The 22,795-nt window shown below is 39.9% G+C and overlaps 1 protein-coding gene across 8 annotated transcripts in view; it reads left to right on the forward strand.

Annotated features, from left to right (window-relative positions):
- The window catches only part of BICD1 (BICD cargo adaptor 1), a 211,399-nt gene that overhangs the window by 122,674 nt on the left and 65,930 nt on the right, over positions 1–22,795 (forward strand). For all 8 annotated transcript variants that reach the window (XR_011440022.1, XR_011440023.1, XM_014740687.3 and 5 more), the window contains exon 3: positions 22,613–22,765. Coding sequence is in view for 6 of the 8 variants with exons in the window: in XM_014740687.3 (XP_014596173.1) it covers positions 22,613–22,765 (153 nt within the window). In the remaining 2 variants the exon portion in view is untranslated. The remainder of the gene's footprint in view (positions 1–22,612; positions 22,766–22,795) is intronic.

Consider the following 22,795-nt stretch of genomic DNA (forward strand, 5'->3'; position numbering starts at 1 on the left):
GAGGAAGGCAATTCACATGGAGATGAAAAAGCAAATATTTGGTTAACAAGTATTTGCCACACCTTACAGACACAATGGGACATGGAGAGGCCTTTGATCAAAGGGGCCCTGTTAGGTTCCTCCTTGTCTACCAAGCCTAGTTCATGTTATTCAGTTATCTGTGGTGATAACTCCTTCCTGGACAGGCTTTCCACCTTAAATTCTTTTAGGCACTTAGCGGGAAGGTCAAAGTTTCTTCCTGAGTCTTTTGTTCTTGAAAAGAATCAAACCAAAGAGACACACTTTGGGGTGGCAAATTCTGCTCCCCTATATATGCATTCAATGAATATTTGTTGAACTAATAAAAAGAATGAATGAATGGCCATAATGTTTACAATACTTTCTCCATAAAAAATCAAATACGTACAGAATTGATAAAGTTCTAATTAATATTTGTTAGAGTAAAAAATGTATGCAGAAATTAAACAAAATTTTTAAATCGTGAAAGAACTACAAATATGATTAAAAGGAGAAAAGAAAAGGAAATCACAGCCAATATGAAATTCCTCACTGTATTTTAGCCTCTGGAAGGCAACGACCTCCTCCTAGGTTTCTTTGTAATTCTAGTGTTTTGCATATGTTTTGCATAGAATAGGCACATGCAGCCTCCCCACAGGAAGGAGGACTCAAGGAAACCCTCATGCAGATTTCTGGATATCTTTTTCTGTGTAGCTCTCTCTTTTCCAGAATTCTACCCTGCAACTTGTGGCCACCTCAGCTTCCTGAGCTCAGAACTCCATCCCCTCAGTTCCCTGGGATTGCCCTCTTAGCACCTGCAGTCCATAAATTGCCTCCAGGCAGACAGTTGGGGTGTTCAGAGTGCTCACCTCACCCGTTTCCCTTCTTCCAGACATCACAGCCCTACAGGCCTGTTGGTCAATGTCCGAAAACAGCTGTTTCATATATTTTGTTCAGTTTTCTAATTGTTTACAATCAAGGGTTAAGTCTTTGTTGCTTTATCGTGGCTAAAAGCAGACTTTCTCATGCAGGTGTCTCGGGTAAAAGAGAAAAAAAATAAGGTAAGTATAAATTAAGGCTTTTAAGTTCATCCGGTTGGTTCTTTTGTTGATTAAGAATTACAGTGGCATTCCCCAATTTTGAAGAGGTTCTGCTAGGCACATTTTCCGGCTTGGTCAGCAGTTTGCTTCAAGAGCAGACTCTTTCATCTTCACTTTCAGCTTAAATGAATTAGAATGGAGGATGGAATCCTAAAAGAAGGGATGCTGTTACCTGCCCGGAAGCACAGACCTCATAGCTTGTTAGGCAGGATGGTGAATAAGTGTGTCATCTCTCTCCATTTATTTGTGCATCCATTCTTATAGTCTATTAAGATCTTCCATTGCTTTGCACAAATTGGTTTAAACTTTTAAAGATGATATATACAGATTTCCTCATCTAAGCACAAAGACCATTTCTATTTAGGTTATTTCTGTGCAATCAGTCATTTCCTCTCCAAGGTCATAGCGCTATTGTTCCAGCATACATAAACAATCTATTTTAATAGAACCCTGCAGTGGTGGTGGGGACACGGGATGACAGTCATTTCATCAAAGAAGTGCAATATATCCAGAGAAGGATTTTTTTGTCTGAGAATCACTCCTGAAATTATATTTTTCAAAAATTCCAAATTTTACTAAAAATGTGATAATTGTCAGTTTTATCACAGACGATTTTCTTTTCAGCCTAGTGACTATCTATTGTGATGACAATTGGGCCACATTCTAAAAATTCATTTCCTCCTTAATTATGACCTGACTCTTAAAGGCTCCTTCATGTGAGCTGCCAGAATAGCAGTTGCACCGCATCAGCTAAAAGATATTTGGGGACCACCTGTGGTCCAAAACGCACGATGTTGACAGCTGAGCTAGAATTTAGAAAGAGCCTGAAGTTCATGAACAATCCCTCAGTCACTTCGTGGGAGTTAGAGCTCTGCTCTGAGAGTCTGGACTGTGAGGCCCGAATTCTATCACATACTGACAGGAGCCCCCAGTACCTTCATGGTTCCATTGTGCCAGCGCAAGAGTGGCTGATGACAGAGGCTGGCAGCTGTCAACTGTCTAAGTCATTCTGTCTATTTGGTTGTTTAGTGTCTCTTCCAGGGTAGCTGTTCTCTGATAAGCATTAATACGCAGTACAAAGATCTTCCCACTCCATGACCAATTCTCTGAGTCCATCTGTACTCTTGTTCTCCAGACCTCCTTGTCCCGATCTCTCAAATTTTCTCCTTCTGGGTCTCTGTGCATGTACGTAATGTATATAATTTACCTATAATTTAAGTAAATAAACTGCGTAATTTACTCACTGATTAGGTCCATTGTAAGCAAGGCATGTAAGTTCAAGAGAGCAAAGACCTGCGTCATATGTTGTTGCTCTTCTTCACTATCTTCCTAGCACTTTTAATAGTGTCTGGCACATAATGAGCATTTAGTGAATAGTTGTTGAATGAATAAATACTAAATACAGGTCTTTGTCAATGTGTGTGAAAAATATCTATTCCTAGTTAGAGGCTTATCTTTTCATTTACTTTATTGTAAATGATGTTTGGATGAAGAGAAGTGTTGAATTTTAATATAGTTAAGTGTATCAGTCTTTTCCTCTGTGGTAAGCCATTTTTGTTTTTTATTTGAGAAACTCTCTGCTGCAAAGTCGTAAATATATTCTCCCTTCTTTTCTTCTAGCCCATCTTTCCCCCACTGATCTGCAATGACATCTCTTGTTTATTAAGTTTTAATATAAGTGTGAGTCTGTTTCTAGGCTCTCTATTTTGCTCCATTGTTTGCCTATCTTATTTATTTATTTGTAATTGCTCCCCAGTTGATGTAACTGAATAGCTAATAGAATAACCTACTATGAGCGTCTGTTTTCTGGATGAACGTAAGCTGTTGTAAGTTGATTTTTCTTATTTGGGCCAGTGGTCATCAAACTTAATGTGCATCAGAAGAGCTTGCTAAAACACAGATTGCTAGAGTTTCTGATTCAGTGGTCTTGGGTGGGACTTGAGAATTTGCATTTTAACAAGTTTCCGTATGCTGTTGATGCTGATGGTTCTAGCACCAAATTTTGAGAACCTCTGTTATCAATAATATGTCTGTGACTTCAAGTGCTTATTATTTATTCCTTTTCCCATCGAATTAATATGCCATTAGCTTTAAGTAGTGGTATATATTAATATTGAACATCAAACTAGAAAGGCAGATTTATTTAAAACATAATATTGGAAATGGGCACATGAATACATAATATTTTGGACTTAAGGTAAATGTGATTTTTTATTTTTAAAGATTTTATTTTTTTCCTTTTTCTCCCCAAAGCCGCCTGGTACATAGTTGTATATTCTTCATTGTGGGTCCTTCTAGTTGTGGCATGTGGGACGCTGCCTCAGCGTGGTTTGATGAGCAGTGCCATGTCCACGCCCAGGATTCGAACCAACGAAACACTGGGCTGCCTGCAGCAGAGCGTGCAAACTTAACCATTCGGCCATGGGGCCAGCCCCTTGTGATTTTTTTAAGGAATATAAATATGATTGCTGTCCTCTCCGACTTTGATAGTAGGAGGGTTTTTTTAAATATAAATTCTTTTCTTAGACTGTGAAACTTAGAACATACTATTCCTCTTCAGACCTAAGTACTACAGGAACCATAAGATGAGTAATTTAACAGGCTCTTCCCCATACGCAAAAAAGCCTTCTTACTAGTCTACACTCACAGCTTTCTAATTTGGTTTTATCCGGAAAGAAAAGAATTATAGAGAAAATATTCCAGGAAAGATAGGTAAATATGTAGTGCATCATTTTAGTATTTCTGTCAGTTTTAGAGGTGAAATTTTAAATGCTCTGGGTTTTCAACACTTTGAACTTGCCTTCTGATGTCACGATAAATCTGATGACTGAGACACTTGCCAGTAACTTGTTGGGGGTTGGAAATGGCCACCCCAAGATCTGCCTCTTTGGCATGAGGACTGTTTTGGGCTGGTTACTTTTAAAAACTGCAGACATGAGAGAAACTCTGAAAAGTACTAGTTACCCTTTGTAAGAGACATTTACATTTCTCAGGGAAATCTCCATCTGTAAAGGTGTCTCCCTCTCTGTACCAGGGAGAAGGGAGGATGACCTTATCTCTAGAAAGTCTTATCAATGTGGAAGACAAGGACTTAAATCTGCATAGTAACCTTACTCTTGTTTACTGTGCTTTTCTAGTAATCACCCATAACTGACTCCCCCCACCCCCAACATCCTCCTTTGTCTTTAGCTGAGGAGGGTATTTAAGGTGAGCATTTTGGTGAGTTGCTCAGTTCACCTGAGTCTCTCCCATGTGTACATGTTATAAAGCTTTGTTAAATTTTCTCCTGTTATTCTGTCTCATGTGAATTTAATTCATTGTCGGGCCAGAAGCACCCAGAGTGTGTAGAGGAAATGTCTTCCTTTTCTACAAACTGATTAGGAATATATGCTAAAATTGTTCACTTTGATTTTTTTTAAGTGCTATTTAACTTTGTTTGCTTCAAATTGACTTGGTTCAAGCCAGTCATATCTTGGGCCCCATGCATATCTTAATTTACAATTGTGCTTGATCAAAACTGTCATTATTGGGGCCAACCCAGTGGCACAGCGGTTAAGTGCGCACGTTCCACTTTGGTGGCCAGGGGTTCGCTGGTTCGGATCCCAGGTGTGGACATGGCACCACTTGGCACACCATGCTGTGGCAGGCATCCCACATATAAAGTAGAGGAAAACAGGCATGGGTGTTAGCTCAGGACCAGTCTTCCTCAGCAAAAAGAGGAGGATTGGCAGCGCTTAGCTCGGGGCTAATCTTCCTCAAAAAAAAAAAAACATTATTTAGGTTTATATTTTCAACTCATTAATGAAAGATTAACATAGTGATGAATAAAACATTTTAATATATGAATAGTAATCAAATAGTACAATACATCTTCAAAATCTGAATATAACTGATACCATGTTTGTGTTACGGCTGATTCTTTACAAAAAGCACTTCTGGCTTGCTGAAAAGTTCATATTTTAAAAGTCTGTTAGTCTAACTGTTTCTGGAGAACGTGACCTTTATTGAAAGTACACAAGTTTAATAGAGGTAGCACTAAATAAGTGAGGTACCACCAAAGAATCTAAGATATCTCATACATAATGTAATTAAATGGTGGGGGGGAGATATTTTATCCCAGTATTTAATTCACTAAAATATTAAATAGGTAAAGGGAAAAGGTAATGACCCGGAGTTTTGTTTTTTTGTTTCTTTGTGTTTTTTGAGGAAGATTGGCCCTGAGCTAACATCTGTTGCCAATCTTTCTTTTTTTTTCTTTTCCCCAAAGCCACAGGACATGGCTATATATCCTAGTTGTAAGGCATTCTAGTTCTTCTATGTGGGATGCTGCCAGAGCATGGCTTGATGAGTGGTACATAAGTCTGCGCCCAGGATCTGAACCAGTGAACCTTGGGCTGCCAAAGTGGAGCGCAGAAAGTTAACCACTCGGCCATGGGGCCAACCCCTTACCAGGAGTTTTTAGGTAAAACTATATGACAAGATTTTAAAAAATTTGGAACGCTAACAGAATAGTCCTATTAAATATTCTCCCCACACACACTGAGAGTTCGTTTGGCTAATAGTGATTCTTAATATCTGTTTTATAATATTTCTTTGGCCCTGGCCCACAAACTAAATACAGACATTTCTCAATTAGTCATTTTCAGGTTCATTGCCTAAGATGCTAATTGAAATTCAGGGCAGGGAAAAATACATCACTGGCCTTTGTATTTCAATGAAAGGCCTTCTTATTAGACTTTGTTCAGTATAAAAGCTTCTCTTCTCTGCAAACTGAGAGGGACCCTATGTGGGAAGCGTGTCCAGTGGGGTCTTCAAGAACAACGTAGACACTAGTCGCTCACCAGCCGGAAGCAATCATGCTCTCTCCTCAATAGTGCAGCTCACAGGCTGTCTGAGCCCCTGCCCGTCAGGTGCCAAAAAGATGCTCACTCACTCTTTCCAAAATTCTTTCCCAGGGCTGGGGGATGGAGCCATCCTCTGAGCCCCTGTGTGGAACTCTGAGTCTCCAGGGAGGTAAACCATGTTCTCATCCCCAAACACTCCATTTTTTCCCTGAATTAGTGTCCTTTCTTTGAGCCAAATAAGACTCCACGCAGAGCTTGAGGCTACGACCCCTTAGTTCTGTGTTTTCACAGTGCTGCCAGGCTCCTCCTCAGTTTAGAGGCCCAGAAAATGGGGAATTCATTTTGGTTTGCAGAGAACTCTTCATTTTCCTCTTGCAGATTTTATTCTTTTCCTTTCAGTCTGTTTTCTTTGGCTTTCTGCCTGAAGCCAGGAGACAAAGCCAGGAGACACAGACAAAACTCTGTGGCCTACTCCAGTTTCCTTAATCTCTCTGGGCCTCAGTTTACTCATTTTGTAGTAAAATATGCACTACAAGTTATTTTTATTTCATTACTTATACTATATTTAATTACCAACTACTAATATTACATATTAGTTACATATGATTGAATCAGAATGTTCCTTTACTGTCTTTTTTTATACCTGAGAAATTTCTTCCCTATAGCTGCTAAGTTGTATATATGTGGTTAAAACAACTTTTATGAAAACATTAAAAAAAATCAAGCTTCCCCACTTTGACGGCATTGTAATTGATTGAAAAATTCACTTTGAGTGATTGTAAAAGTAACGACAACCAAGCAGTTGTTATTTTAACGTAAAAGAAAGAGGGGTCGGCCCTGTGGCCGAGGGTTAAGTTTGCATGCTCTGCTTCAGCGGCCCAGGGTTTTGCCAGTTTGGATCCTGGGCGCGGACATGGCACCACTCGTCAGACCATGCTGAGGCGGTGTCCCACATGCCACAACTAGAAGGACCCACAACTGAAATATGCAACTATATACTGGGGGGACTTGGGGAGAAAAAAAGAAAAAGTATATATATATATAAAAGAAAGAGAAAACCACAAGACTTAGAATCTATTTCCCTTTACCTGCCAAGAAAGAAAAATGTTGTTGAATATATATTTATATATACATACATATTTGTGTATATCTTTCAAATATTTCAAATATAACCTGAATTTCTCCTAAGAGAGTAGTGTTCAAATATTTCTTTCTGTGCGTCTTGCCCTATAGGACTTTATTTGGTTTTAGAAGTCTCTCTGCAAAGATATAGTTTGTAGAAAGATACTCTATTCCAAATGTTTCTTACTGCTACAGAGTGTGTGAAGGAAATGCCTAAGAATATTCTCCTAGGAAGGCAAAAAATTTCAGATGCCGTTCGTATCCATGATGCCTCTGTTTCACTTCAGGCTGACTTGTATGATCTGCCTTCTGGTGACTGAGGCTCAGGGTCGTCTGAGTGTGCAAGACGTGAGCAGGGGAGGCTGCGCCTTCTCGTCTTCTGTGTGTCTTCCTGGCAGTTACTGAAATTCATAATGATTGCACTCCCTTTTCCTAGCCTCGATTTCTGTTTTTGTTTGTCTTTCCTGAGATTGCAGCCATTACACAGGGTCCAATCATTGAAAGGACTCACGAGATTCCAAAGGGTCTACTCATAGAAGGCTTTGAGAGGCGGAAAACTTTTCCCTTCTTCCCTTCTAGCTTCTTTGGCCTGCCTAATAATTAAATTGGTGTAAGACATTAATGGGAGAAAAATAAATTTCATACACGTGGGAGTCCCATAAAAATATGAGACTCCCAGGGGCCGGCCCCATGGCCAAGTGGTTAAAGTTCCACACGCTCGGCTTCAGCAGCCCAGGGTTCGAGGGTTCCCAGTTTCGGATCCTGGGTAGGGACCTACTCCACTCATCAGCCATGCAGTGGAGCCATCCTGCATAAAAAGTAGAGGAAGACTGGCACAGATGTTAGCTCAGGGTTAATCTTCCTCAAGCAAAAAGAGGAGGATTGGCAACAGATATTAGCTCAGGACAAATCTTCCTCACACACACACACAAAAATATGAGACTCCCTGGCAGTCATGTAATTGAGGCTTATATACTATCCCGAGCAAAGGAGAAGAGGGTGGGGATCTGGGGTTTCAAAGGGGAGGAAGACAATTCACAGGAAGGTGGGAAGAACAAATGTTTGCCCCGCCATGCGGCCGTGCAGGTACGTCTTTCTGATATACAAAGTGATCTCTGCTGATAGCTCTCTTCCTGGTACAGGCCCCTTGTCTAAATTATTTTAGCACTTAAGGGAGAGATAAAAAGCTCTTCCTGAGTCTGCTGGGCCAGGACTGTCCTTAGCCAAAAATAATCCATGTGCCAAAGTGGCAGCTTTGATAAACTAAAGGATGTGGTACAGCAGGAGAAAGAAAACACAGGCAGACAGAGAGAGGTCTGAGACTTCCAGACGCAGCTCCAGGGCCCTTTCTTAGTCTCATTGGATGTGCTTTGTGTTCAAGGTGTGAACCACTAAGATACATGCAAGATACCTATTTGCAGGGAAGCCAAGAATAATTTACAGAAGCGTCTTTTATACCTCGTGGCTCATCCAGCTAAAATTAGACAATATAATCTATGAAGCCAAGTATCAATCGTCAATCTGTGACTTTTCTATAAATAAGAAAAACAAGGTAGTAGAGTGTGTGCCAAGGGAGTTGCAGGCTTTAAATAGCATGTCGTAAGTCACTAGTCAGTCCATTTCATCCTTGTCCTAGCCCAGGTTCAGTCACAGATGTCCAGGGGTCCCTAAAGGTGAGCACAGAGCTGCCCTTTGTCTGCAACCTTACACAATAGTCCATATCCTTTGCTAAAGTACTGTTTGCCTCTCACCTGGGCCTTATAACTTTAAATTTCACTACCCGGGTCTTCCTCTACATCTCGAGTTATCGCTCCTGTCACACCAAAATGCCTTTCTTTGGGTGATTCCAAAGTTCGGTTTCCACTTATTTCAAAGCAAAATGAAAAGCTGATCCCAGGAAGATCTGGGTATGGAGAATTCTTTTTGAAACTTTAATGTCAATTGTAAGAGGTGGAAAATTGATCCCCTATAGTAATTACTTAAAAGATACATCTTTGAATTTCTTAGACTTTTAATATAATTGTTGAAAATTGGAATGCTGTTTACCTTAAGACAGATGGATACTTCACAGTCTGTAATTTATATTTTAATAAGCACATACACCACTGGTTTCTTATATTAGTTAGCCTGTAGTACTTACGTTCCCAGAATGAAAAACTTCATAGGGGAAAGATTCTGGAAACATGGTAACAATCAGGGTCACAGGTGTTGCTCAGCTTTAGCAATCAGACCTTCTACCTATGAAACTTGCAGGCAATGAGTGTTCAAAACGTGTGTACCTCTTGCTGCCATTACATCATTAGCTCCTAAATTAGTTCTGAGGAAATTTTGCAGGAGTTATCTTGAAAATAGTAAAATAATTTATTTTTCAGAAATAGTATCCACTAACTTGTTATAAACTGGAGCAAATTTGTTGAAGCATTTATATTTGTTTTCATTCATTATTTCTTAGAAAAAAAACTATAACCTAGAGAGGTTACAATAATCTGGTTTGTATTAGCCATCCCATTCAAGCAACAATTCTCCTTAATAAGCCTTTTTTTTCTTTTCTTTTTTTTTGTGTGTGTGAGGAAGATTGGCCCTGAGCTGACATCTGTGCCTATCTTCCTCTACTTTATATGTGGGACACCTGCCACAGCATGGTTTGACAAGTGGTATGTAGGTCTGCACCCAGGATCTGAACCGGCAAACCCCAGGCTGCCAAAGCAGAGCACACAAACTTAACCACTGTGCCACCAGGAGGGCCCCCTTAATAAGCCATTTTTAAGGTAACAGAGCAGGTTAAGAACATGTCTTTTAGAACTTGAGTGACTCCTGACTCTGCCACTATTCTTGACCTTTAGGGAAATTATTACATAATTTACCCATGCCTCGGATAGCCTAGCTGTAAATGGGATTAATAATGGTTTCCACCTCATAGAGTTGTCATGTGGCTTAAAAGGTTGAAAGAGTTTCATATTTCTAAAGTGCTTAGAACAGTCTTGGCACATTGTAAGTGTTATATAAGAGCTTATTAAATAAATAAATCCTGACTTCTAGTTGAAGAATGCCATGTGAGATACAGATTCCAGTGATACATATGTATATCACTAGATATACCATATTATGTGATACATATGTGTATATACACATACATACACATATATAAATAAAAGAACTTTGCAATGATTAGTCCATTATGAAATTCTGTTAACCATGTTCATTTTCATGTGGGAATAAATTGGCTATATAGATAAAGTTTGAAAATAAGCAAGATATAAAGGAGCTCTGGAAGGATACATAAGATACTAAGAATAGTGGGTTGGGGGTTGGGGGTGGAAATTAGGCTGGTGTGGGACAAGATGGGAGTTGAGATTTTTACTCATTGGATATATTTTTATAATTTCTGTGTCTGGAATCAGTATTTCCTCATCTTAAACTGTTCTTATGGGGAGTTAGATTCATAGCTACATGTTGATAGTTTTTTCAAAGAATCTTCAAATGGTTACTGATAAAGAACTTTCTGAAGCTCCTCCGACACAGTCCTATAAAAGCTTTTAACTGACTTTTCAAAAACTACGGCTTTATAAAGATGCAGGATAGCTCCTTACTCTTTATAAAGCGCTTTTAGAAGTGCTTCTCATTTATTTCTGACAACTCTGGAGTTGAGCAGAAAAATAGGATTTTTTGCTTTTTAGAGGTAAGAAAACGGAAAGTCCCAGAAGTGTTTTGGTGTCAGCCAGTATTTGAATCCAGGTCCAGAACTGTTTTTACTCGACCACCCACCTCTTTATAAAACAGTTGCCTCTCTGAAGTGTTATTTTTGATGTTATTGCATGTCTTGAAGACTTCATTTGAGTAACTATAGTCACTATTATTTTAAGCTTTCTTCTTTATTACCAATGTTTGGGCCAAACTTTATTTACTGCATAATAAAGGTGTTTTATAGCAACAGAAATAAACAGTTAAGTCAGGCTAGCCAGATATCCCATAAAAGCTTTGGAAACTATCCTGGTGAATGACCAGTCCGTCGGCCTCTGCTGTACATGCATAACTACGGAATAATCCGAGTCGTGTCCTAATAACCTTCAGTCCCTTGAGGGGTTAGCTTGTAACTTTCAAATCAAGTTATAAATTACATTAATATCCCACTTTCTGTTCAACTGTTTCTTCCTGATGATCCTCATATCTTCAATCCCTTGTCCTTTCTCATCCTCTAAATTTATCTGAACATATACTTCCATTTTAAAAATCACTTTACTGCATGCCATTGCTCCATTTTTATTCACTTCTTTCCCTTTCACGTTGTCTCTTCTCAATAAAAATCTATATATAGTATGTTCCTATGGTGATGGGAACTAGAATTACTTATCATAATCAATGATTTTGAGACTTCATGCTGTTTATCTCCTGGGTTAGATCACTCTTCACAGCAAGGTCACAGTAAAATATGTGAAGCTGAGGTGAAAGGATATTTGCTAGAGATCAAACTGTTTCTGGAATATTTCTGAATCAGGCCTTCATGTTTATTGCACAATTTAGGTTTCAAATCTATTTAGTGTATTACCTAATTTTCCTTTTCCATTTAATAAATTATTATAGTAATTGTGTAATCAAGGCATCATGTATATTCATAGTTATAAGGAGATATCATCAGAAAAGAAAACAACATCATTCATTATGGTGTTTTGCATATTTAAATTAAAAAAAGAGAAATTAAAAGAAAAATCAAGCAAGTAAGGGAGAGATAACTAGATTGTTTTGGGAAATGATCATGGTTTCCTGAATTCAAAGTCGATTACAGAAAAAAGATTGCAATATTTTATATCTGCAAAAGCTCATTCCAAAACATATCAGTATATTCAGGTTACAATAACCAGGTCACAAAGCCACATTTTTATTGAATAAAAAATAACTTGCAGGGGCCGACCCAGTGGCTCAGCGGTTAAGTGTGCATGTTCTGCTTCAGCAGCCCGGGGTTTGCTGGTTTGGATCCCGGGTATGGACATGGCACCGCTTAGCAAGCCATGCTGTGGCAGGCATCCCACATATAAAGTAGAGGAAGATGGGCATGGATGTTAGCTCAGGGCCAGTCTTCCTCAGCAAAATGAGGAGGATTGGCAGCAGATGTTAGCTCAGGGCTAATCTTCCTCAAAAAAAATAAAATAAAATAACTTGCAGCCTATTGAGTGAACTTTAAACCATCATGCTACACTAGCCCCTGCTTATCTATGGGCGATACGTTCCAAGATCCCCAGTGGATGCCTGAAACTGCAGATAGTACCGAACCCTGTATATGCTATGTTTTTTCCTACATATACATACCTAAGGTATACCGATGGTATACATTTAAAAAGCTTAATTTATAAATTAGGCACAGTAAGAGATTAATGGTGCTTTGGGGCCATTATTTAAGTAAAATAAGGGTGACTTGAACACAAGTGCTATGATATGGTGACAGTTGATCTGATAACCAAGAAACTACTAAGTGACTAACTAGCCTAACGGGCAAGTAGTGTATACAGCGTGGATCCGCTGGACAAAGGGATGGTTCACCTCTTGGGCAAGACAGAGTGGGACGGTGCAAGATTTCATCATGCTGCACAGAACGACGTGCAATTTAAAACTTAAGAATTGTTTATTTCTGGAATTTTCCATTTAATATTTTCAGACCGTGATTGACCCCCAGGTAACTGAAACTGGAAAAAGTAAAACCGTGGGTACACTACTGTACCTTGTGATACACAGTATCATGATTACTGGATCTGGTATATACTGGGTAAAAGCCAGCAGAAGGCAGTCCTTTGCTGGTATAGCGTGAAATATATTTCGTGCTGCAGTAAAGCTGTCTATAGACTTCAAAAAACAAAGATACTTTATCAGCAGTAGCTACACTATTTAGTGTTACACGCAATCTCAAAAGACCAGATATTATATGATTCCGTTTATATGAAATGTCCAGTGGAGCCCAGTAGAAAGTAGATTAGTGGTTGCTGAGGGCTGGAGGGGATGGAAATGTCGGGAGGGGGGCAATAGCTAAAAGGTATGAGATTTATTTTTGAGGTGATAGAAATGCTCTGAAATTGATTGTGGTGATGATCACAACTCTGTGACTATATTAAAAGCCGTTGAATTGTACACTTTAAATGGGTGAATTATGGGTATGTGAATTATATTTTAATAAAGTTGATACCAAAAACAACTTACATAAAAAGCTTTCCTGTAAAACACATGTTCTGCCCAACTAAGATGCTGTGAAAGTCTATTAAGCTATTTTCTTTTTACTTAGAATAATAGGTGTATTCTTTTGATGTCCTTTTATACAAGTAAAAGAAGGAAAAATCTATATCGAGGCATAAGAACATCAGTCATATAGTATTTATTTTGTGGCATTTCTTTCAAATGTTAACAATAAAAGGGCAGACTTTACGTTGCTGTCAAGATTTTGCTTATGATAAATGTTTGAAATGAGGCATTGAAATGTGAACTGCTTGTGAAATGAGCTGGTCCTGGGCTTCTAATGGAGGCAGAGATCCCATGGGAAAGAGGCCTGTGTTGCTTCAAATTCAATCTAGGATAGTTAACCCTTCCTGGTGCCGCTTTCTTCAGAGCCACATTCGCATATACCTCAAAGTGAGAATTACGGAGTCTTGGTTTCGTTATTGCTTTATTCCTCTAGTTTAGTCACTCACTCTTTGCCAATTAGGACCTGATCATCTTGTCTCACCATTTTTTTATCTATCCAATCCTCTGCTTTTAACTTTATGCCATTAGTTAAATCTGATGGTCCATTCAGCCCTTGGCAGTTGGAAGGCATGTGGAGTTGGGCTATGTGGAGGTTGGTGGTTTACCCCACCCAGCTGTACAAAGACTGTCATTTTCTACTGTCTCACAGTAACATTTTCCAATGATTTGGTCCGTGGATTGCTTAAAATGCTCCTTTAAAGAGACAAAGGTCTTTTGATCAAATAAATTTAGCAAATGCTGCATGCCATGCCTTGCTCTTAGAAAGTCTCAGTGCGCACTAGCATATTGAGGGCTCCGAGCATTCCAGCAGCAGAAAAATGTGTGTGACTTTATGTAACCTAATATTTCCCAAACTTCTGTTTGAGTGACTCCTGGTAACCCTGCACACAACTAGCCTACTGCAGAACTCACAGTGGGAAACGCTGTCCTGAGGTCATCATTCTCTCCTCCTCTATTACTCTTTCCCAGCCATGGCAAATCTCTTTATATTTCCTTTTTCTTGCTGAACATGTTTGCTTTAAGCCACATTTCAAACCTACCCTATTTTTTTTCCTAGTTATTGTCCAGTTCTTAAGTCTAGATTGCATTTGGAGATAACTGACTATGTGGTGCTCTGACTATCCATGTTTTCTTCATTGATAAGTCTCCTAAAAATTTGTGAAGCCCGCCTTACTGCCTGATAGAGCAACAGGTCTTGCCTTATTGTGATTTTGGAAGAAGACCCCTCTGTGTCCTTCAGCTTGTTAGTGGCTGATCTCACAGAGATGTATTGCTCTGTCCCTCATTAACTGTACCCATTCTTTACAGACAGAAGATAAGTCGTGTCAGTCATATATACCTACAGTAGTTGAGTTTATCAAATCCTTTCCTTAGGGCAAATCTCTATAGAGATAGAATGAAGTATAAATATTCATGGAGTGGCCTCCCTATTACGGGGTTTTAAACACTGGAGAACGTTACGTGGGGCCTGCTTTGTAGGTGTGCTCTTCTTTTTCAATCCATGAACTCACATATACAAAATATGCTTGTACTTCTTTGGTTATGCCCAGCTAAGCTCATCCCTACAAAGACTTCCCAGCTTTCTTCATGTTACCACTGATCCAATCCAGGCTGGAAGTGATGAGTCTGAGCTGTGGGATACACCTACATCAGTGACATGTTCCCCTGGATTCTGGGGTACTGTGGTGAACAATGACTCACAAAGTCCCTGCTTTCATGGCTTTTATATCTAGTGGGGGAAAACTAGCCAGTAAGCAAACAAACAAATCAAATAGTGCCCAACACTTTTCAGACCATTAAACCAGGGTTATGTGAATGTGATTGGGTGGCTACTTTAGATTGAGCTGTCAGGGAAAGCTTCTTGCAGAGATGACATTTAGGTTGAGATCTTATGAAAAGACAGAGCAGTGTGAACAAGGAGAAGGAAATCCAAGTAGAGGAAATAGCTGGTGCAAAAACTCGATAAAGCAGGATCCAGCTTGAGTTGGTTAAAGAACCAAAAGGTCAGGGAGGGAAGCGTCGCAGGTGAGTGGGAGAAAGATCCATGAGGAGGGAGGCAAGAGGGAAGTCACATAGGGTTCTGTTATCCCTGGTAGGAATTTGAGAATCATCACTGTGTGGGTGGTATCTTTAAAGCCAGAGGCCTAGATGAGGTTGCCTTTGGAGAGTGAGTAGACAGAAAGGGAGGGGCTTGGTACAGATTTGGAACACTCAACATTTAGAGGTTGAGCAGAGAAGGAGGGGTGCGAGCTGGAAGGGATTGCAAAGAAGCAGCCAGTGAGGTTAGAGTTTAGATGTCTGGAAAGCCAATCGGAGAAAGTGTTTCAAAAAGGAGGGAGTGGTAAACAGTGTTAAAGAAATGGAGCAGGGAAAAACACAGGCAAAGCCAGTGGCAACATGGGAGTCACTGAAGACTTTGACAGGAGCAGGCTCAGTGCTCATTGGAATGGATGGAGGAGGAATGTGACTTGAGAAAGGGTGGCTATGACTATAGAACTGGAAATATGGATATAAAGATTAAGCGTTGTTTGTTTTAAAACAGAATTTACTATCTTTAAACAGTATATAGTAGATTGGAAGAAATTAATGAAAATGAGAGTGAGAATAGGAGCCATTCCTCCTTGTCTTTTTCCCCCACAAAGGAAATATGAGGCAAGATTCTCGGGGAAGGAAGAAGAAACAGATAGTAGGAAGAGAGTGAAGTAGGAAACTTACTACGCTGTGGACATGTAGTATGGCCACTAGGCAGTGTTTAAGGCCTGTTTGAATTTGAGAGATTAAGGACTTTTTTGGTTTTTTAATTGATCACTAATACAAGGCACCATTCTGATCCACATGGCACACCCCAGAGGTTATTCCCCCTGCAGGAAAAGAAACAGAGATGTAGAAGTAAGTAACCTTTGCCAGGGTTAGTAAGTATTGAAGGAGAGATTTGAACCCAGGGAAGTTTGGTTCAGAGTCTGGGCTCTTCACCACTACACTACACTGCCTCTTCATGAGCTATAGCTGAAACTGCTCAACATGGATTTGTATTTTCTCCAGTTCTGCTCCACTTTGGTTATAGGAGGCAGAGAGTTGGGATTTATGATCAAGAGAGAGAGATGCAAGGGAGTTAAAAGTGTTTGCAAGAGAGTAAGCATGTGATGACAGTGGATCAAAACTGGGTAAGGAGGGAAGTGAAGACTCAAGGTTATAGATAATGAACAAATTGGGGGTCAAAAGATAGCAAACCTTGATGAGGTGGAAGAATGGCTGGGGTGGGAAACCTGGAGATGATTTGGAAGAATAGGAGGGGCATCTGATTGACAACGTGACAAAGTGAGTGGGTGACAAGGGATGGAAGAATAGATCACCTGAGATGAGGTTGAGGAACCGAGAGGTCGGGGCTTGTCCCGTGAATCTGTCATCCAGAGGTCCCATCCTTCTTTCCTTGCGAAAGAGAAACTCAGAGCCTTGTGCTCCTGGAGTCCTCAAACCAAGTGTGTGCTTGTCCTAAGGTGTAGACAGCTGGGGCAGTGAAGGCCACAATGTCAGTGGGCTCCCTTGGGCTAAAGTGGGTGGCCCCTTTCCTTCTCTGCCCCGCACCTCCTAATCTTTCCTTAACCACTGAAGGTCAGGCATCCTGGGCTCCAGAGCAGACAATTCCTAGCTGGGGAGAAGCAAGGAGAACTATTGTCCCCTCCTCTCTCCAATAGGAGAAGAGTTAATTTTTGGCCAAATGAAGGAAAATAAATGTTAAGGTCTTGAACTGCCAGAACTCCGTGGCAGTGGCAACTGTCTGGGAGAGAAGTGAGAAAGGCTGTACCGCATGCCCCATCCTTTCCCCTCTCCAGCTTTCTCCACTTGGACCAGAGCAGCTGTCTTCCTTTACCCTACTCACAGATCCAGAAATTCCTGCTTTGACTATCCAAATTAATACTACTTATAGTTACTTACAGGACACATCATTAACTCTCACATTCACTTTGTTGTAAAATTTCTTTTTTCCTTGCAACTCTATTTAGGTACCTTTATCCTTACTAGGCCCATTGTTTTTTACTGTACTCTTTTTTTTTTCATTTATTATCACGTCAATCAATGACCAAGTCCTGTTCATTCTACGTGAGATGTTCCTCGACGTTCGTCATCTTCTTCTCTCACTGTGGGCTGTTGGAGCAGCCTCTTAGCTTGTTCTCTGTGACTCTTCTTGTGTCCACCCTTCCTGCTCTCAGCGGAGCCACTTGCCAAAATGTAGGTCTGATCACATGACTGCTTTGATGGTTCCCCGATTCCTTTGTTTAACATAGAATTTCCTGCAAAATGTCTCAGTTTGGTGCGACCACACCCAATGACACTGTTTCCTAAGCCACAGCCTAGTTAAGAACTTGAAAGTTTTCCAGCTCTGAAAATATTGTCATTCCTCCCACTATCTCCTAGGTTAACGACACTATACTGTAATTTAACATTTTATTTTATGAAATAACACCAAATGTAGACATCAGCTGAAAATAATTAGCTCTTTTCTAGATTGTCTGCATTTCTCTCACCTCTCTTTCTCTCTGTTAGTGCTCCAACTTTGCTGGTGCCCTAAAGAAACGCTCTGTCTGACTGTTGGGTATTTTATCACTGCCCTCCATACAAATATGACTCTGCTGTTGTTCAACAGTTTACCTCTGGCTGGAAGGTCTGTCCTCCTCTTTATCCATTTAACTCTTCTTGTCCTTCAAGTTTATGCTCAAATGTAACTGCCTTTATAAAGCTTTCCCTGACTCCCCCAGGAGTATTGATTGCTCAGCCTTTGGGAGTGAACCTCTGTGACAGCACATGTTCCACTGTGTTATAGAAATTATCTGTGTGTCTGGCCTGCCTGCTCATTTCCCCATGCTATATCCTAAAATCCTCACCATTATCATATAATATTAAGTACTGAGATCCCCATTTTACAGATGAGTAAACTGGAGGGTCTGTCATCCACCTCACACAACCTCTTATTAAGATCTCATATGAGGGGCTGGCCCCGTGGCCGAGTGGTTAAGTTCATGCACTCCGCTGCAGGTGGCCCAGTGTTTCATTGGTTCGAATCCTGGGCGCGGACATGGCACTGATCATCAGGCCACGCTGAGGCAGCGTCCCACATGCCACAACTAGAAGGACCCACAATGAAGAATACACAACTATGTACTGGGGGGCTTTGGGGAGAAAAAGGAAAAAATAAAAAAAAAAAATCTTAAAAAAAAAAGATCTCATATGAAATGAATGCAATTAATTTATAAAAGACTAAGAGCTAAATAACTGGAAAGCAATACTATTTTTTATACATTAGTCTTTTGTGGTAACAAGTGTTTATATTTTCTTTTTGCCAATAGTAGAGGGAATTTATTATTTCTCCATAAAGAAATCCTTTTAATGTTAATTAAAATAAAATTTTAAGAATGCTGCTATATACTCAGGTGCAATGCAAATAATGAGGATGGTCTGCCCCACTCATTTCAGGTTACTCCCTTCTCCCCTGAGGGGAAGCCAGGGCTCTGGTCTCTCGAGGTGAAAACCTAACACGTTTCCTGGTTGCGCCATTTTCTCCCCTGTCTCTGATGCTTTATTTTTCTCACTCTCATTAGTCTTATGGAAGTTTTTAGTAGAGCTCAGCACCATCTTATCCCAAGAAGAAAAAGACTGTTGGAAATAAATGTATGATGAGTGGTGCAAAACAACAACAGTAACAATCTTTTAAATTTATTATGAAGGCAACGAACATTGCCCACGGAGTTTCATCTCTGGCAGTTCAAAAAACAAGGGTTTCTAGCAAAACAAATAAGACCAGTTTTCTTCCTCTGGGCCTTATGTCTGTTTTATTGCTAGCAAGTCTTTCAACTTAACCATCTCCCAGCCAAGCTCTTCCTTTTCCTTAGTTAGCAAGGGGAGTTTTCATTAGCTATTTTATGAGTTATTTGTTAGTGGTCCTCGTTAGCTTTGCCATGGTCTTAAATTTGCTTGACATTTACTATCTTACCGTATAAGATTTTATGGTTAATTCTCAGTGTATACAAGCTAGGCTTCTGGTCCTTACGTTTTTTACAATGTATGTTTTCACATTTTGCAGAATCTTCTGCATCTTTTAAAAATAATTTTATGTAAATGACTGTCATGTAATTTATCAGGCTTCCTCAAATCTTTATACATATAAATAAGAAAAACTAAATAAATATACATCACTCACTTAATGGTAGATCGTTCAAGAAATAGAAAAGTATTATATTAAGGTTTCATGTTTCTGCAGAATAAAAGAATTTAATTAATATCGTAATTTGGCTTTATAGCCAAACTCTGCTATTTTTCATTCTACACTTATTGAGCACATATGCTCAAAGTATTGTCCAGGAGCAGGGAATAAAGTAATGTTTCTGCTTACAAGTCACTGGACTGTGTAGTGAAAAAGAATTATAACAAATCCAATTATTTCACAGATTTAGATATGTTTTATTTCAAAGTGTGTTATTCTCCCTTTGTTCCACACTTTAAAACAACGCAAAAGAGAAGGCCATTATCCATGCAATAATATTCTTTTTTTCATTTTGTGTTTAACCACATGTATTCCTATTTTGTTATTGATTCCATGGTTATAACGGCCTAAAATTTGCCAGGTGTTAGGGACACATCGACAAACAATACAGCAAAGGTTCGTTATATTCAGATGAAAAAGGAAATTTAATAAATGTAAAAAATGTAAAAGGTAAGTAAATAACTAATTTCAAGTAGTGAGTCCTGTTCTTTCAACGATTATTTTTTGAGTACCTACTCTGTGCTAAATACTGATCCATAAAGTAAATCACATAGAGTGATAGGAGGTTCAGGGCCAGGGGAGCTGTCTTATGTTAGCTGTTCTAGGAAGGCCACTCTAAGAAGACGACATTTGAACTGAGACCTAAATGACAAGTAGAAGCAGAAGAGCTTCTTAACCTGGGTCCTGGGAGTCTGTGGATAGAATTCAGGAGATTGATGGGAAAGTCGGATGGGAAAAATAGTAACATCTCTATTTGCATTAAACTCACACTGAAAGTTAGCATTTTCTTTCATCTGAAGGTAGGCAACAAACCTCAGTAGTATTAGCAGCAGCTGTTACTTTGTGACTAATATTTTCATATCACATCTCAGTTCTTGCAGGTATTTTGAAATATCATCATTGCTTTGAAATGATGATATTTCTTAGGTCTGCCACTAGATCCGATTATACATTGTTTTAATAAAGAAGCACATATATTACTGTATCGGTTATGTATTACTGTGTAATCACCCCGAAATTTAAGGGCTTAAAACAATACCCCATGATTCTGTGGATCCATATTTGGGTTGTACTCAGCTGGGCAGTTCATATGGACTTCCCTGGGTTTGCTCATGTGGCTGCCATCACCTGGCAGCTCAGCTGAGCCAAATAGTCTCACTCCCATGTGTGGCAGCTGGTGCTGACTATGGCCTGGGCTGCGTGGCTCCAGCAGGCTAGCCCGAGCTTCTTTATATGGTGGCAGTGTCCCAAGAGAGAAAGGACGAGAGCTGCAGGGCCTCCTGAGTCCAACTCTCAGAAGTCCCACATCACTTCCACTGCAGTCTGCGTGTCAAAGCAAGTCAGAGGCCAGTTCAGAGCTGGGTTTGAGAGGAGACTCCACAGAGAGTGACCAGAGGGAAGTGTGACTAATTGAGGGCCATTACTATAATTACCTACCTGATTACCATGTCATAATCTTTTAAAATATTATAATCAGTCTCCTTTGTAATCCTGTCTTTTATGCTGTAAGGGAGGAAAATTTCCTTCCACCCTCATAGGTTCTGTGACTGGCCGAAGAATTAAACTGACATAAGAGAGATTAACACGAAAAAAGCATACAAATTTATTTAGTTTTTTTTATGTGGCCACAGGAGTCTTCGGAAGGAAAATGAGGACCCAAAGAAGACGTTAGGCCCAAAAGCTTAAATACCTTTTTATACAAAGAACAATAAACTGTGGGGATGTGACAAGATGTGATAAATTGGGCTGGGGCAGTAGATTGTGGGACAGTAAATTGTGGGACAGTGCCTAGGAAATATATGGGGAAATTAATGGAAGATCAGGGTTATTTCAGTAGATCTGTTTGTACAAGTCCGTTTTAGCGTCAACTCTCAGTCTGGTGATAAGAATGTTCTATTCCTGGTGCAAGGAGGGCACCTTTCTCATGGGAAATGTTGTGTCCTGCTTTTAGGGAGAAAGCGGGGAGTCACAGAGCCCTTCCTGCACATGCTGTTTCTCAGTGTCTTCAGCTCAAAATAGTCAATATGCCAAAGTGACACATTTTGGGGTGGCATGCTCTGAACCCTTTCACTGCCCTTTAAAATATTATTCTAAGACATCCATCAGCTTCACCATGTTATTGAAGAGGGCCATGGCACAAATGAAGTTAAGAACCCCTGATCTGGAGGCAGGGGGTTTGGGAACGGGGGTGCAGAAGGCTCAGGCAGGAGCAAGCTAGCAAGGCCACCATGGTGGGGGGACAGGAGGAAAGCTGCTCTGTCTGGAGCCAAGTGACTGAGTGCAGAGTGCTGGACGGAGGCAGGGTCAGACCACGTGGGTTTTTGGGAAGGTTTTGAAACTTGTAGAGGAACCCCCCAGAGTATGGGGAGTTGATATTGTATGCATACTAATCTATAATTTTCTTTTATATTTCATAATGTATTTTGATTATCTTTCCATTTTAGTACATAAAGCTCCTCATTTTTTTTTAAATGAGCAACATTATTTTATTTATTTATTTTTCTTCTTCTTCTCCCCAAAGCCCCCTGGTATATTGTATATTCTAGCTGTAAGTCCTTCTATTTCTGCTATGTGCGATGCCGCCGCAGCACGGCTTGATGAGTGGTGTGTAGGTCCGCGCCCAGGATCCGAACTGGTGAAACTCTGGGCTGCCAAAACGGAGCGTGTGAACTTAACCACTCGGCCACAGGGCTGGCCCCTCATTTTTAAAAAAAATTTTATAATGCTCCCTTCAGTGGATGCATGATAATTTATTTCATTGTTCCCCTGGTAGCAAACATTTAGACTGTTTCCAATTCTTTGTGTACATATACATGGATTTAATTTTATTTACCTCTATGAAAATATACTGAAGCCTGATTTTTAGATGGAGAACTGCTAGATCACGTGTATGTGTTTTTAAGGTTTTGACAGATATCACTAAATTGCCATTCAAAAACAGGTGGGACTGACCAATACCCCATGAGGTGTTTTTGTTATTATTTTTAACTACCAAGACTGTATCTACGCTTCATAAAATCTAGAATGAGAAAGTTTTGTACTGACTGTTTGTCCTGTTGTTTCAGAACAATGAGATGGTGGAGCTACAGAGAATACGGATGAAGGATGAAATCCGGGAATATAAATTCCGAGAGGCCCGCCTCCTGCAGGACTACACGGAGCTGGAGGAAGAAAATATCACGCTGCAGAAACTCGTGTCCACGTTAAAGCAGAACCAGGTAAGACTTGGGAAGTTTTTTGGTCACGCT

This window comes from Equus caballus, chromosome 6, assembly GCF_041296265.1.
Source record: "Equus caballus isolate H_3958 breed thoroughbred chromosome 6, TB-T2T, whole genome shotgun sequence".
NCBI classification, from domain to species: Eukaryota; Metazoa; Chordata; class Mammalia; order Perissodactyla; family Equidae; genus Equus; species Equus caballus.